This window comes from Nanorana parkeri, unplaced genomic scaffold, assembly GCF_000935625.1.
Source record: "Nanorana parkeri isolate BGI_ZX_2015 unplaced genomic scaffold, ASM93562v1 scaffold821, whole genome shotgun sequence".
NCBI lineage: Eukaryota > Metazoa > Chordata > Amphibia > Anura > Dicroglossidae > Nanorana > Nanorana parkeri.
In genome coordinates, this window is record NW_017307089.1 from 679751 (window position 1) to 694725 (window position 14975).

The 14975-nt window shown below is 43.9% G+C and overlaps 1 protein-coding gene and 1 long non-coding RNA gene across 2 annotated transcripts in view; one reads left to right on the top strand and one right to left on the bottom strand.

The window, feature by feature from the left end:
- EGFL6 (EGF like domain multiple 6) overlaps nt 1-14975 on the bottom strand; it is a 79176-nt gene that overhangs the window by 3522 nt on the left and 60679 nt on the right. The window contains exon 9 of the mRNA XM_018565195.1: nt 782-868. Within this exon, the coding sequence (XP_018420697.1) occupies nt 782-868 (87 nt within the window). The remainder of the gene's footprint in view (nt 1-781; nt 869-14975) is intronic.
- Nucleotides 794-14975, top strand: part of LOC108794194 — a 23873-nt gene continuing 9691 nt past the window's right edge. The window contains exons 1-2 of the long non-coding RNA XR_001941695.1: nt 794-872; nt 13325-13332. This is a non-coding gene — a long non-coding RNA (uncharacterized LOC108794194). The remainder of the gene's footprint in view (nt 873-13324; nt 13333-14975) is intronic.

Below are 14975 nucleotides of genomic sequence, written 5' to 3' on the forward strand. Positions count from 1 at the left end.
AGGTTCCTTGTGTGCTGCCATCCTGCCGTAAACTGATGGGCAGATCTGGCAGTCTGTGACATGAGCAGTCTCTGTCATTGTTTCTAAAATCTTTTACCCCAGCAACATTGTGTTATATGGCAGTGGTAAAAGCAGGTTGTTGGTGTGGTTAATCATATAGCATTGAACAGTTGGTACTATTGTGTGTTCCTATAACTAGACCTGCACAGTTCTTTAGTATGCTGTAACCATATTAGCCAAACACAGATCAGTTTTCAGCAAAACCTACCTGCTAAAAATAGGAAATATACTTACCTTTCTGGTAGCCGGGGTTTTGAAAGCAGCAGTTTCACTGCTCCTTGGATTCTGTAAGTATTCTACACTTCCACGTGTGTGCAATACCTGCTTCCCTGCTGCAGCTCATATATCACTGCCGCTGTAGACTTTTACATTACTACAGGACATATAAATTGGTTTGAGGAACTGCTGCTGGCAGTGGGGGAAACAGGGATATAACTCTTCTGACTGGTCAAAGTTTGTAGTGGCCAGGGATCAGCAAAGCAACAGCGTTTTAAGACATGGGCCGTCAGGAAGGTAAGTATACTGCTCCTTTTTTTAACAGGTATGCTAGTGGCGCAAAACTATCCTTGACAGGGTGATTTTAAGCTGTGCATACGTAACTCACTATTCTTTGCAATGTTTCAATAAATAAATGACAGAGTAAGCAGATATATATAGCTGGCCTGGTGCATCTTTTTTGCTACCATCCTGTGTAAAATATGCATTTGAATCACCAGCTTACCTTCTGATTTCTGCAGGAGGGCCTTTACATTTACTGCTTGTGGGCTATAAGCAGGCTCTTCTCTCACCTTCTCCTTAACCTGTAGAGCTAAGTACAACAAAGGTCAAATTAATTTCCACATATGACACTGTACAAAATTCCTGCATTCATGGAAACAGAAATTCTTTAAATATGTTTAAACAAAACTCCATTTGTCGTAATGTTATCTAGTTATTTAACTGCCTTGTTGACCTTAGAGTACAAGTTTCTCTTTATAGCTTGTAGGGACCCTGCCTTAGGCTGGAGAGTCCCTAGTTTAAATGTAGTGTTTACAGCTAGGCTGTGGCCCGCCTGAGCTTTGTTTATATTAAATAGGATCATTAGTTTTCACCTAAGTCAAAGAACATTGTTTGCTTCTGCCTGCTTCTGGGGAGCATTCTCCATTTGAAAGAGTAAGAATATACAATGTTTTGAGTTAAAAATATTTATTCTGCCCTGGCCAATGACTGAATGGTTGATGCCAGTGAAATGGGCCGGTGATACATATTTGAAGAGAGCTCCTAGACCTAGAATGATGTTTGTGTCCCAGACTTTGCCTGAAGAGGATGTAAGTCCTTGCCTCTACGGCTCTGCTTGCTGAGGATGTGTGCCCAGCAGGGCCCAGTCCTGGCCTGAAGAGAGGTAAAGTATTTGCCACCCAGGCCTTTGCCTGGGGGAAGAAACTATAGCTGAGGAAGAGTTTGGTTCAGATATTCGTCTATCTATCTGCCCCATGAGAGAGGTCTAAACCTAGGCTGCAGCACAGGTCAAAGATACATACAGGTTTACATTAGCCTGTGGCATAGGCATAAGATATTAGATTATACTACCAAATAGAGATAATTTTTTATGCTGTTTTTGGCTATCCTGTACTGTCTCTCCCTAGACATTTAAGCCAATACATTAAGCTTTGTTTCCCACTGCAGCTTACCTTACCCCAAAACAAGAATGTAATATATTGCAGCTTACCAGTCCTTAAATGTTGTGGATGCAGTAGTTTTCATTTTTTCAGTTTTCGCACTGTATTTTTACCTGGTAAGCCTGCAAATAACACACATGCTGGGCTACTTCCTCTACATATCTTTGGAGGGAGCCACGGTTGTCACCAAGACTAGACTTCAAACATTCCTGCCTTTGTTCATCTCTATTACATAGGTGCTGATTGGATTAGTAATTTACACAAGAAAGCTAAGATTGTTTGTGCTTTCTTATAGCTCATAGGAGGTGAAAAGGACATTGCATTTCTGGCAAGATCAACAGATATTTTCTGTAGTTTCTGAAAATGTTCTTAGCCTGAAAAAATACTAAGACAGCCACATCATCTAAAGACTGGTAAGTAACACAATATTACTGTTGCACCCTGTAAGCAGGAGAGCTTAGTACATTTTATTATTGTCAAATTGTAATCAGTCTGTTGCTGGTGCTACTGGGTATATGTACAGTACTAGGGATGCACCAATACCATTTTTTCCACACCAAGTACAAGTACCAATACTTGTGCTCACAGATACCACTTACTGATACTTTTTGTCTATTATCATGTGACAGGTTTTTTTCTAAAACAATACAGACTAATGATTTTAAGACAGTGGAGAGAGCACCAGGGCCCAGACATAGCCCACAACTGCTGCAACCCTGTTAGTTCTCATGAAAATGCCAAATATCAGCATTGGTATCTGAACTGGTATCTGTGCAACCCTAATTGTTAAGAATGTTTATGTCTTCCTGGCCAATCACTAGGAGGTGCATGGCCAGTGATGCATGCTGGGAAAATACATAAATATTTAGGGTGGACCATGTGAGACTGTTTTTCTCCCCTGGTGTCTGCCTGGGGGAGGCTGCTACTGACTGATTTGACTAGGCCTGAAGCCTAGGGACTAGCCATGTGCTTGCACTAAGGCCTGAGTCTGGGGGCCCAGTGGCAACTACGGCCACCAAGGCTGAAGATGACTGGTGACTTCTGTTTCAAGTACTGCTCAGCCAGGTGCTCTTAACACAGATTGCCCCATGCACAGATATGCTTAAAGTTCCCAGTCTGTTGAGGCAGCTGTTATTTTGTTCTTCCACTTAAATGAGTCTACACTATCTTGAATGTTCAAAGACCGAAACCTCTCTCCCTGAAGTTCTACAATAATATTTCTTCCGCATCATATCTACAGTCTGGATCTCGCTATATCGGTTGCCACAGAAGGGACGTAAGTGCAATTGGGGCAGCCAGGTTGCTAAAATCCCTAGACAGGCTATGGAAGACCTGTTCATCCAGTGGCTCCTTCGGAGGGTGGTTTTGGGTTTAGATACATTTTAAGCTTCCAAAACAGACATCTACCTTAATCTTGGAAAAGTGCAGGATCTTAAATCAATTGCATACTGGTAGAGCAAACGTGTCTTTAGTATTAATATTGACGCAGTTTAGTTATGTTTTAAGCAAGCCTTGTGTAGTTAAGTATGAATCTTAATATCCAATACTTTTCATATCTAAAAACCTTAATTCATTAAAGTGACACTAAACTCAGGAGTTTAATCCTAAAAATATAGCAACAAAGCTCTCTTAATAGCGGAGATACCTCGGACAAAAAGCCAACACATTCATAATGAAAAAAACATCACGTCTACTTGTATAGGTGTATTAAGACATACATCTACAATAATCTATTCTCTATATTGCAACAACCCATCCAAATAAATAGTTAAAAAGATTTAACTACACGATCCCGGTAATTGCAACCTTGCTGAAAACTCTTTGTTGTAATATTGAGCAAAAGCCAATGAGTCCACGTGTGACTAAAGCCAGTTCAAAGATAAAAGCTTGTATCAAGATGTATCAGGAGAAAGACTTTCATTTGTATCTCCATCATGTAATAAATATTAATTTATCCCCTTTGTATGTTTTTTCTTTCTCCTGGAGATGGTTATATAATACTCAAACTCTTCGTGTAACAAAACTCGAACTGCTTAACTCCATATATGCAGAGTTCTTGCTGGAAACATTGCAGTGATTCAGCGTTCCTGCACAGTCACAGTACATCAGATGAGTGTCCATTTTTCTCCCAGTCAATATAGTTCTATACCACACACTGCACTGTCACGCAGTGGGTTAAACTATATGAGGCGCATATACCCAGTGCCTTTATATCTCAACCACCACTTGCATGCATATGGTAGGAGTGAAAAGGAGTAAATGATACTGCAATCGTCTTTTACTCACATGTCAGGTAAGCACGTTCACAGTTGTTGATGTTAGCTTCAAATGGTTAATAGCGCTGGGGAGTCACAGCTTGTGCAACAAACTCCAGATTTTCCATAGAAACATGATGATGTTTATACTTGGATATTTGTGATGGATACATTGCAATGTCAATAGTGGAATGTAAAAAGATGGGATCACTTGTCAAGTTGGTACCAGTTCCTGCAAACATAGCAGCAAGCCTTTTTATATCAGATCTTAGTCAAGCTTAGGCTTGGTCTTAAACACACGGGCTCCAGAGATACCAGGTACAGCTGCAGTGTGTGGTATAGAACTATATTGGCTGGGAGAAAATGGACACTCATCTGATGTACTGTATGACTATGCAGGACCGTCTTATTTCAGCAATGTTTCCAGCAAGACCTCTGCCTATATATGGCGTTAAGGAGTTTGAGTTGTGTTACATTAATATTTTAAGTATTATTTAACCATCTCCAGGAGAAAGAAAAAAAGCTACAAAAGGGATAAATTCATATTTATTACATGATGGGGATACATATAAAAGTCTTTCTCCTGATACATCTTGATACAAGCTGTTAACTATGAACTGGCTTTAGTCACTCATTGGCTTTTACTCAATATTACAACAAAGGGGTCTATTCACGAAGCTGCCGAAGGATCTGGCCGTAGCTTCGGCCGATCCTTTGGCTAGCTTCGGCCCCAGGACCCCTTCGGTTCTACTGACTAGAACCGAAATCTTTCCCTGACGTCCCGGGAGTCTCCTGCTCCCGGCCGCCAAGGAGAGTAGCACTGCTGTGTCCTTTTTTTTCTTTATTCTGACACGATCGATGTCAGAATATAAATAAAAAAAAAAAGGGAAGTGAATGGGAGCGGTTAGCCGACTTTGGGGGTCCGCCGCTCAGCGGCCATTGGTCCCCGGGGGCTGAAACTTGGCACAGAGGTAGCCCCAGGTCTTTCCTATTGCGTGTCCCTATCCCCTTTACCCGGGGAGCAGCAGTGGGTCAAAGTCGGGTCCCCTCTCTGCTTCCCCGGCCAGCTCGTCCTGCAAGGTGAAATGCCAATTTGCATAGAGTGGGTGAGGGATGGGGATGTCTCAGGCTCGACATAAGTGTTCTTGGCCAGCTCGTCCTGCGGCCGGTCGGCTCATCGTGCGGTCCTGTGAATGGGAGCGAGTAGGCCGACTTTGGGGGTCCACCGCTCAGCGGCCATTGGTCCCCGGGGGCTGAACAGGGGTAGTGAAGGACCGCGAGAACGTGCCTGTGAAATATGGGAGCTGTAGCATGAAATCGGCCTGTGGGCTTTTCTCGGCTCCGCGGGAAAGCGTGCTGCTCCGCGGTGGTAGGTCGTTGGATAGAGGAGCCTGTGGGCTACAAGAGGATGCCGTTGATCGTGGCTCCTCGGCACGGTCCGACCGCTAGAGCTCCGTACACCGTACACCGCTTGGAAGCGGATTTTTCCCGTTGAAAAGCATTGGGACATTACTATTGGCTATTTCAATTTGCAATAGCCAATAGTAAACTAGCATTGTACCTGCCATACAATTACCAGGATTCTGTAGTTACATTTTTTTTACTATTTATCTGGATGGGATATTGCAATATAGAGAATAGATTATTGTGGAAGTATGTCTTAATACATCTATACAAGTAGATGTGATGTTTTTTTCATTTTGAATGTGTTGGCTCTTTGTCTGAGGTATCTCCGCTAATAAGAGGGCTTTGTTGCTATATTGTCATGTTTGGAGTTATAGAAGCCTTAGACAAGGAGCGGCAGCCAAATATTTACTCTTGATTAAATTAATAACTTTATTTTGAGCCGTTTTGATCCCCTGAGCTTGCTGTATGCCTCGTTATTTAGATAGTTTAAATCTTAAAAACGCATTCAAGTACCCTAACTATTAACAATACTGGACCTTATTTGTGTATCACTCAGCTGTAGATCCTCAAATCATCTCTGTATTGGTGCTGACACTGTCCTTCCTACTGGGGGGTGGCTACTTTTGTTCCCCATGGTCCCTGTGTGTGTTGTAAAATAGCCACCGCTCCAAGTTTACTGATGGACTACAATCTCATGTTTAGTTTACTAATTTGTATTGAAATTGTAGTCCATCATGGTAGTGAATTTGGAGCGGTTTATAACATGCACAGGGGCCATGGGGAACAAAAGTAGCCACCCCCCAGTAGGAAGGACAGTGTCAGCACCAATACAGAGATGATTTGATGATCTACAGCCGAGTGATGCAAAAATAAGATGCATATTTGTTAATAGTTGGGTATTTGAATGTATTTTTAAGATTTCACTCCTGAGTTTAGTGTCACTTTCATTTATAGTATAACATGTAGTGGTTGAGGTAAAACCTTTCAGACCTTTTAGTACAGCACAGTTCAACTCAGAAGTCTAGTGCTTTTCTTTGGATTTGTTTGGAAGCACTAACACCTAGACCAAACAGAGCTTACAGCAGCTACAGCAATCTGCGTGTTAAGAATAGGGATACAGGGCATTTTTCCAGTGACTGGGTTTATATTTACAGCCACTGACTTTTATGTCTCCTTAGATGGTCTGATTGCAGCTAAGAAATCATACACAGACAGTGAAGTAAATGCTCGAGTTCACTATATGTCTTTCTACTTACTTCAGTCTTCTACAAGAAACACACGCAAAAGCATTTAGTATTCTGAATATCTGCACAATCCATCAGAGGAATCTACTCAGGATTTCAAGGAGCATGTGCCAGGAATATTGGTATAACGGGATAACATTTTACTGTTGGGGCCCTGTTACACCTGCTGTACAAGCATTTTAAAAGAAGCCTGGAGCACAAGAAATTGCTAAGATCTTTTTGAAAATGCTTGGTGCCTGGCTTTCTGTATATAATATTTTAAAGAACAACTCTGGCCATGTAAAACATTAACCCTTGCAGCAGTGGTAATTTTGATGGCAAATTTCAATTTAGCCTTAGCTTGAGTCTTTTGACTAAAATGCATTTAGTTTTAGCCGTATTTTAGTCATCTGAATTGTTTTAGTTTTAGTCTTCTTTTGTTGACTAAATCTCCACTAGATTTCGTCGACTAAAATCAAATGGGTTTATTGTAATGCATTATTTAAGCAATTCCAGAAAATTTCCAAACTCATTGAGTGGAATTTATCAAAACTGGAGCAGACAAAATCTGGAGCAGCTGTGCATGGCAACCACTCAGCTTCTCTTTCATTTTCAAATCTTGACTGAACAACCTGAAGAGAGAAGCTGATTGGTTGCCATGCACAGCTGCTCCAGATTTTGATCGGTCCAGTTTTGATAAATCCCCCCCATGATATATTCCTGGAGTAAACGTCTATGAACCTGTTATTACTTATGGTATTAAAGGAGAACTATGAGGTAGGTGCTTTTCACTCACCTCATAGTTCTAGCCGACCTGTGACAATGAGACTGTCACAGGTCGGCTCAGTAGATCGGGAGTTGAGTGAACACATACCGGGTTCGCTCACCTCTCGATCCTGTCACGACTCTCTGCCGTGACGGGGGAGGGGCTGGATTCCCCTCTCCCTGCTCCGATCCGCCAGCGCTGACTGGCGGAACGGGAGGGGGCGGGTACAGCTGGCTCTGCCTCTAGATAGGCAGAGCCAGCTGTCACTCACGCAGCTGGGCGGATCTCGACATCGGGATCCGCTCCGGCTGAGGCGTCTCAGTATACCGCAAGCTGTAGCTCGCGGTATACTGAGCCTGGGGTGACGGGAGGACTCTAGTTTGTGTCCTCCCGTTACCCTATGGGGAAAAGCCCTGACCCCATAGTTCTCCTTTAAGGTTTGAACATGCACAGATTTAGCCGTTGTGATAAGTCTTTAGTAACCAATGGAGGAGTATTCTTTGCGGTTTGCAGGGCATTGATCCAGGCAGTAGGGAGACCATTCGAGCCGGTGTCTCAGCCAATCCAGCTGCCGATATAGTCAGGGGACTGGCAGAGCTCTGAGGTAACAGGAAGTCCAAATAGGTAAATGTAATAGTCTCTCCATTTTCATTGCGTTTTTGTTTGTTGACGAAACTGCAATGTATTTTCATCACAGTTTTGGTCCTATTAACTTAGTTTTTATTTGGTTTTCCTTTAGTTTTCGTCACACAGCTGCCAAAAACGATGACAAAACCTTTTAGTCTACGAAATTAACACTGCCTTGCAGTGTAGGGGTAGCCCCAGTGCAACTGTTAATTTGTGACACTGCCCTGCGAGGGTTAAGGGCTCATTTTGGCCTAGGGTCTAAAATAAAAAAGAAATAATCACTTGATCCTCTGCCACGTGGCAGTGACCGCTCACCCCTTTGCCTCTCCCACTCTGGCTGTGGAATATTTCTCAACATCCTCACGACAAATGCAAGTCAATGGACGTGATGACGTCACAAATCCTTGGGCAACTGGGGCCCCCGGGAGAGCAGAGGCTCCAGGGACTGGCCTAGCAGCCAAGCAAGACCAAGGATTGGGTGAGTATATGCAAATGAGCACTTAACCTTTGCAGTACTGTGTAAAGTTAAGCTTTTACATGCCTGGAGTTGTTCTTTAAGTCACTGACCTGGAACAAGCATGCAGCAAGTGATTTCAGAACTCCTGATCTGCATACATTTTGCTGGTCAGTGATTCATAAATTATTGACACTGGAGGATCATTAAGACCGCTAAGCAATTTCCATTTTTATAAGGTCAGAAATTGCAGCCTCAATATCTCCTGTAGAGCTGCAGCTAACGATTATTTTAGCCGATTATTAAGTTCGATGAATCGGTTAGTCGGATAAAAAATAAAATAAATTTTTTTTAAATGGCTTCAGTGATGGGACTACTAGTTGTATTGAGATTGCAGTCCATCACAGGAGCAAGCTTGGAGCGGTGGAAGTAAAAAAGAAAAAAAAAAGTGTGATGTGCAATATAGTGAAATGAAAAGTGTAAAATTATACAGCAATGAATGCAGAATGGCACAGTCTATAGAGGACTACAAATCCCAGTAATACATTATACAGCACAATGCAGAATACCACCAGCTACAGAGGAGTACAACAAATCCCAGCAATAGTACATTATAGCTGGTGGTATTCCACATTGCGCTGTATAATGCATTATTGCTGGGATTTGTAGTCCTCTATACAGTGCAATGCAGAATACCACCAGCTATATAGGAATACAACAAATCCCAACAATACATTATACATACAGTGTGTAATGTATTGCTGGGATTTGTAGTCCTCTGTATAATATACAGCACAATGTACCATCAGCTATAGAGGAATACAAATCCCAGCAATACATTATAGAGCACCATGTGTGGGGAGGGAAGTGCAGGCTTACCTGAGCAGTCTTCCAGCAACTTGCTTCTGAGATCAGGCCTGTCTATCGGCGGCTGTCATCCGCCCACACCTGCTCCTCCTACTTCTTTTCTCTGCGTCCGTGTGCCAATCGTGGATTTGGGCGGGCGGTGAGCGTGAGACGGGGAGGAGGTGCGGCGTGTGGATGCGGATGGGCGGATCTGGCAGCGGCGAGCGTGAGGTGGGAAGGTGGTGTGGCACGCAGCGTGTGTGGAGCCGTGAACAGGGCCAACCAATAGGAATCCGATTAATCGATGATTGAAAAAGTTGACAACTTTTTCAATAATCGACTATAATCGATTATGTTGATTAGTTGTTGCAGCCCTAATGTCCTGTACTTATGTTTTTGCTTTATTACACCACACCCAAACTGCATGAAAATTGCACTACTGAGGTAGAGTAAAAAACAGGAAGTCGCACAAGGACGATGTTCAGAATCATGCAGCTTTTTTATACACAGACATGACATACTGCAGCTCAGCCTAGGACTGTCCCTCTTGAATGCATTTCACCCAATGCAGACTGTAATCGAGCACTTCTGCTCAGTTGTGGAATGTGGCTAGACTCTTGTTGGTTGCCACCCACAGGAAGGGGATTTGTGGGCTTCGAGTGGTAATGTTTCTTCATACTTCTACTGAGGCAGGGTGCTGTGATGTTTTCAGGTCAGCACCCTGCTGGCCCCTCCCACCAGCCATGATCTGCCTGTATTGCCTAAAAAAGCACTGAGACTTACGGGTCTATTCACTAAGCTGCCGAGGGCAGCTTAGTGAATAGACGAACAACCGACCCCAAGTGAAGTGAGCCGAAGACTGTTCGGCTATTCACTTCAGGCTGGTTCGGCTGATTTCAGGCGTACATCGGCTGAAATCAGCCGTACATCGGCTTGTTTCACATGGCTTCGGGTCGGCCGAACATGCTCAGCCGATCCAACATCTGAATCGAACCTCCGGCAGACTACTCACTGCTGTTCGGCCTATTCTTATAGATGCCAAACAGCAGTGAGTGAATAGCCGAATGCCGCTGAGCGGCATTCGGCTCGGCTGTTCTGCTCGGTCCCTCAGAGGGACCGAGCAAAACAGAAAAATAGTTAAAAAAGAATAAAAAAATAAATAGAAAAAGATTGTGCGGAGCTAGCAGTGACAGCTAGCTCTGCCCAATAGTTTCCTATTGTCCGGCGGCTCTGCTGCCGTAAAAAAAACCTCTCCCGGGCGCTCAGGGAGCACGTCTCAGTATACCGCAAGCTGTAGCTCGCGGTATACTGAGCCTGGGGTGACGGGAGGACTCTAGTTTGTGTCCTCCCGTTACCCTATGGGGAAAAGCCCTGACCCCATAGTTCTCCTTTAAGGTTTGAACATGCACAGATTTAGCCGTTGTGATAAGTCTTTAGTAACCAATGGAGGAGTATTCTTTGCGGTTTGCAGGGCATTGATCCAGGCAGTAGGGAGACCATTCGAGCCGGTGTCTCAGCCAATCCAGCTGCCGATATAGTCAGGGGACTGGCAGAGCTCTGAGGTAACAGGAAGTCCAAATAGGTAAATGTAATAGTCTCTCCATTTTCATTGCGTTTTTGTTTGTTGACGAAACTGCAATGTATTTTCATCACAGTTTTGGTCCTATTAACTTAGTTTTTATTTGGTTTTCCTTTAGTTTTCGTCACACAGCTGCCAAAAACGATGACAAAACCTTTTAGTCTACGAAATTAACACTGCCTTGCAGTGTAGGGGTAGCCCCAGTGCAACTGTTAATTTGTGACACTGCCCTGCGAGGGTTAAGGGCTCATTTTGGCCTAGGGTCTAAAATAAAAAAGAAATAATCACTTGATCCTCTGCCACGTGGCAGTGACCGCTCACCCCTTTGCCTCTCCCACTCTGGCTGTGGAATATTTCTCAACATCCTCACGACAAATGCAAGTCAATGGACGTGATGACGTCACAAATCCTTGGGCAACTGGGGCCCCCGGGAGAGCAGAGGCTCCAGGGACTGGCCTAGCAGCCAAGCAAGACCAAGGATTGGGTGAGTATATGCAAATGAGCACTTAACCTTTGCAGTACTGTGTAAAGTTAAGCTTTTACATGCCTGGAGTTGTTCTTTAAGTCACTGACCTGGAACAAGCATGCAGCAAGTGATTTCAGAACTCCTGATCTGCATACATTTTGCTGGTCAGTGATTCATAAATTATTGACACTGGAGGATCATTAAGACCGCTAAGCAATTTCCATTTTTATAAGGTCAGAAATTGCAGCCTCAATATCTCCTGTAGAGCTGCAGCTAACGATTATTTTAGCCGATTATTAAGTTCGATGAATCGGTTAGTCGGATAAAAAATAAAATAAATTTTTTTTAAATGGCTTCAGTGATGGGACTACTAGTTGTATTGAGATTGCAGTCCATCACAGGAGCAAGCTTGGAGCGGTGGAAGTAAAAAAGAAAAAAAAAAGTGTGATGTGCAATATAGTGAAATGAAAAGTGTAAAATTATACAGCAATGAATGCAGAATGGCACAGTCTATAGAGGACTACAAATCCCAGTAATACATTATACAGCACAATGCAGAATACCACCAGCTACAGAGGAGTACAACAAATCCCAGCAATAGTACATTATAGCTGGTGGTATTCCACATTGCGCTGTATAATGCATTATTGCTGGGATTTGTAGTCCTCTATACAGTGCAATGCAGAATACCACCAGCTATATAGGAATACAACAAATCCCAACAATACATTATACATACAGTGTGTAATGTATTGCTGGGATTTGTAGTCCTCTGTATAATATACAGCACAATGTACCATCAGCTATAGAGGAATACAAATCCCAGCAATACATTATAGAGCACCATGTGTGGGGAGGGAAGTGCAGGCTTACCTGAGCAGTCTTCCAGCAACTTGCTTCTGAGATCAGGCCTGTCTATCGGCGGCTGTCATCCGCCCACACCTGCTCCTCCTACTTCTTTTCTCTGCGTCCGTGTGCCAATCGTGGATTTGGGCGGGCGGTGAGCGTGAGACGGGGAGGAGGTGCGGCGTGTGGATGCGGATGGGCGGATCTGGCAGCGGCGAGCGTGAGGTGGGAAGGTGGTGTGGCACGCAGCGTGTGTGGAGCCGTGAACAGGGCCAACCAATAGGAATCCGATTAATCGATGATTGAAAAAGTTGACAACTTTTTCAATAATCGACTATAATCGATTATGTTGATTAGTTGTTGCAGCCCTAATGTCCTGTACTTATGTTTTTGCTTTATTACACCACACCCAAACTGCATGAAAATTGCACTACTGAGGTAGAGTAAAAAACAGGAAGTCGCACAAGGACGATGTTCAGAATCATGCAGCTTTTTTATACACAGACATGACATACTGCAGCTCAGCCTAGGACTGTCCCTCTTGAATGCATTTCACCCAATGCAGACTGTAATCGAGCACTTCTGCTCAGTTGTGGAATGTGGCTAGACTCTTGTTGGTTGCCACCCACAGGAAGGGGATTTGTGGGCTTCGAGTGGTAATGTTTCTTCATACTTCTACTGAGGCAGGGTGCTGTGATGTTTTCAGGTCAGCACCCTGCTGGCCCCTCCCACCAGCCATGATCTGCCTGTATTGCCTAAAAAAGCACTGAGACTTACGGGTCTATTCACTAAGCTGCCGAGGGCAGCTTAGTGAATAGACGAACAACCGACCCCAAGTGAAGTGAGCCGAAGACTGTTCGGCTATTCACTTCAGGCTGGTTCGGCTGATTTCAGGCGTACATCGGCTGAAATCAGCCGTACATCGGCTTGTTTCACATGGCTTCGGGTCGGCCGAACATGCTCAGCCGATCCAACATCTGAATCGAACCTCCGGCAGACTACTCACTGCTGTTCGGCCTATTCTTATAGATGCCAAACAGCAGTGAGTGAATAGCCGAATGCCGCTGAGCGGCATTCGGCTCGGCTGTTCTGCTCGGTCCCTCAGAATTCTCCGTGTCAGAAAAAAGAAAAAAAAAGACACAGCAGTGTTTCTCTCCTTTGCGGCCAGGAGACTCCCGGGGCGCCAGGGAGAGTTTGCTGTTTGGCGATCAGTGTCCCTGGTTAGCAGGTAACCAGGGACGCTGATCTCTCTGCAAGTAGCCGGAGCCAGCCGTAAGATCACGGCTGGCTCTGCCCAGCTGTCAGAAGCAGGCTGTCGGCCGGCCAATGGCCGGCCGCTCGGCCAGCTTCAGCTTTCAGCGTGGCTCAGCCGAGCCGATGCATATGCGTTCGGCTCGATTGAGCCGCTCGGCCAGGTTCGGGAGCTGTACGGGGTATAGTGAATAGCCCGTACAGCACCCCTTTGGTTCTACTGAATCTAAGTGGTCCTGGGGCCGAAGCTAGCCGAAGGATCGGCCGAAGCTACGGCTAGATCCTTCGGCAGCTTCGTGAATAGACCCCATAGTGATGTTATCGCTATGTGTAAAATAAGGTATAAAATGAGAATGGAAAGTATTTATTTCAAAATGTCACTAGCGTGGTAAGAGTAGGAGAGTGAGGAATATAATCTATATTAACTTAGGCTAATGTATGTCATGGCTGGGTTTACAAGGCCAGCCCTGGAGTTGTCCTGCAGAAACATTTTCCTCAGAAAGTAAAGAAACTCACTCTTTCTATATTCTTTGTATTCTATGCTGTTTCTTTATACACCCTGACAAGACTGGTAAAAGATTTTTGTTAACAGCAGAGGTCTACTTTAAACTTGGGGTCAAGTCATTTCACATTTGGTGTCTATCAGTTATGGGTAATGTACATGGACCTTTAAAACAGCATGATCTAAGCTTTTATCGCCCCATACAAGTCATGTTAATACATGGTAAATGTGCACAATACCCTCAAACATTCAAATAGTTCATAATAAAGTTAAAGACTATTTCTAACTTCAATGAAGTAAAAATAAAAATGCTTTTTGTATCTCTGATGATATATAATGTTTGAATATTAGTACAGGCTTTACGCTATGCACTTTTTCCAAACAATGCAGCAGATATAAAAATCAGTTCCAAAAATTGCGTGTTCAGAAGTCATAAAGTTGCTCGCCATCTGCAAAATAGCTTTCTAAAGGAAGAAGGTTGAATTCATTGCTTTACCAACCACTGCAGGCATGAGTATTTCTCAATATTCTGTTGAAACTGGTAAAAGATCTGCAATGTGTATACCAGGTCTAAGGGGGATAGAATAGAGAAGGGATTTAACCCCCTTTTTCATTGCAGTATGTGTTGCCTGTTGGGAAGATTTCCTTTCACATCCTGTCCTGATGGCCACACATGAAATGATATACTGATCTTTACAGTATCAAATAATAAAATAATTTTATAGCTGTGTTCCCATTGGTACTGCTCACTTTGTGTACCAGTGACCACAGAGGAGGTAAAGGAAAATCTTATTGTGGACACAGATCTGACCGTCCCTATAATGAGGCATCATGCGGCGGTTGCCTCAGATGGCATCTCATTAGGGGCAGCAGGTGTGGGGGGTAGGTGGCCACAGCATTCTAGGTTGCTAAGAGATCTTAATGAGCTCAATAAACTGGGCGGGATGCCATGCAGAGTCACTGACAGCACATACACACAACCCACCCCTCCCCTCAAATGCCCATTAACTGCTAGCACCCGAAGGAATGGCCATA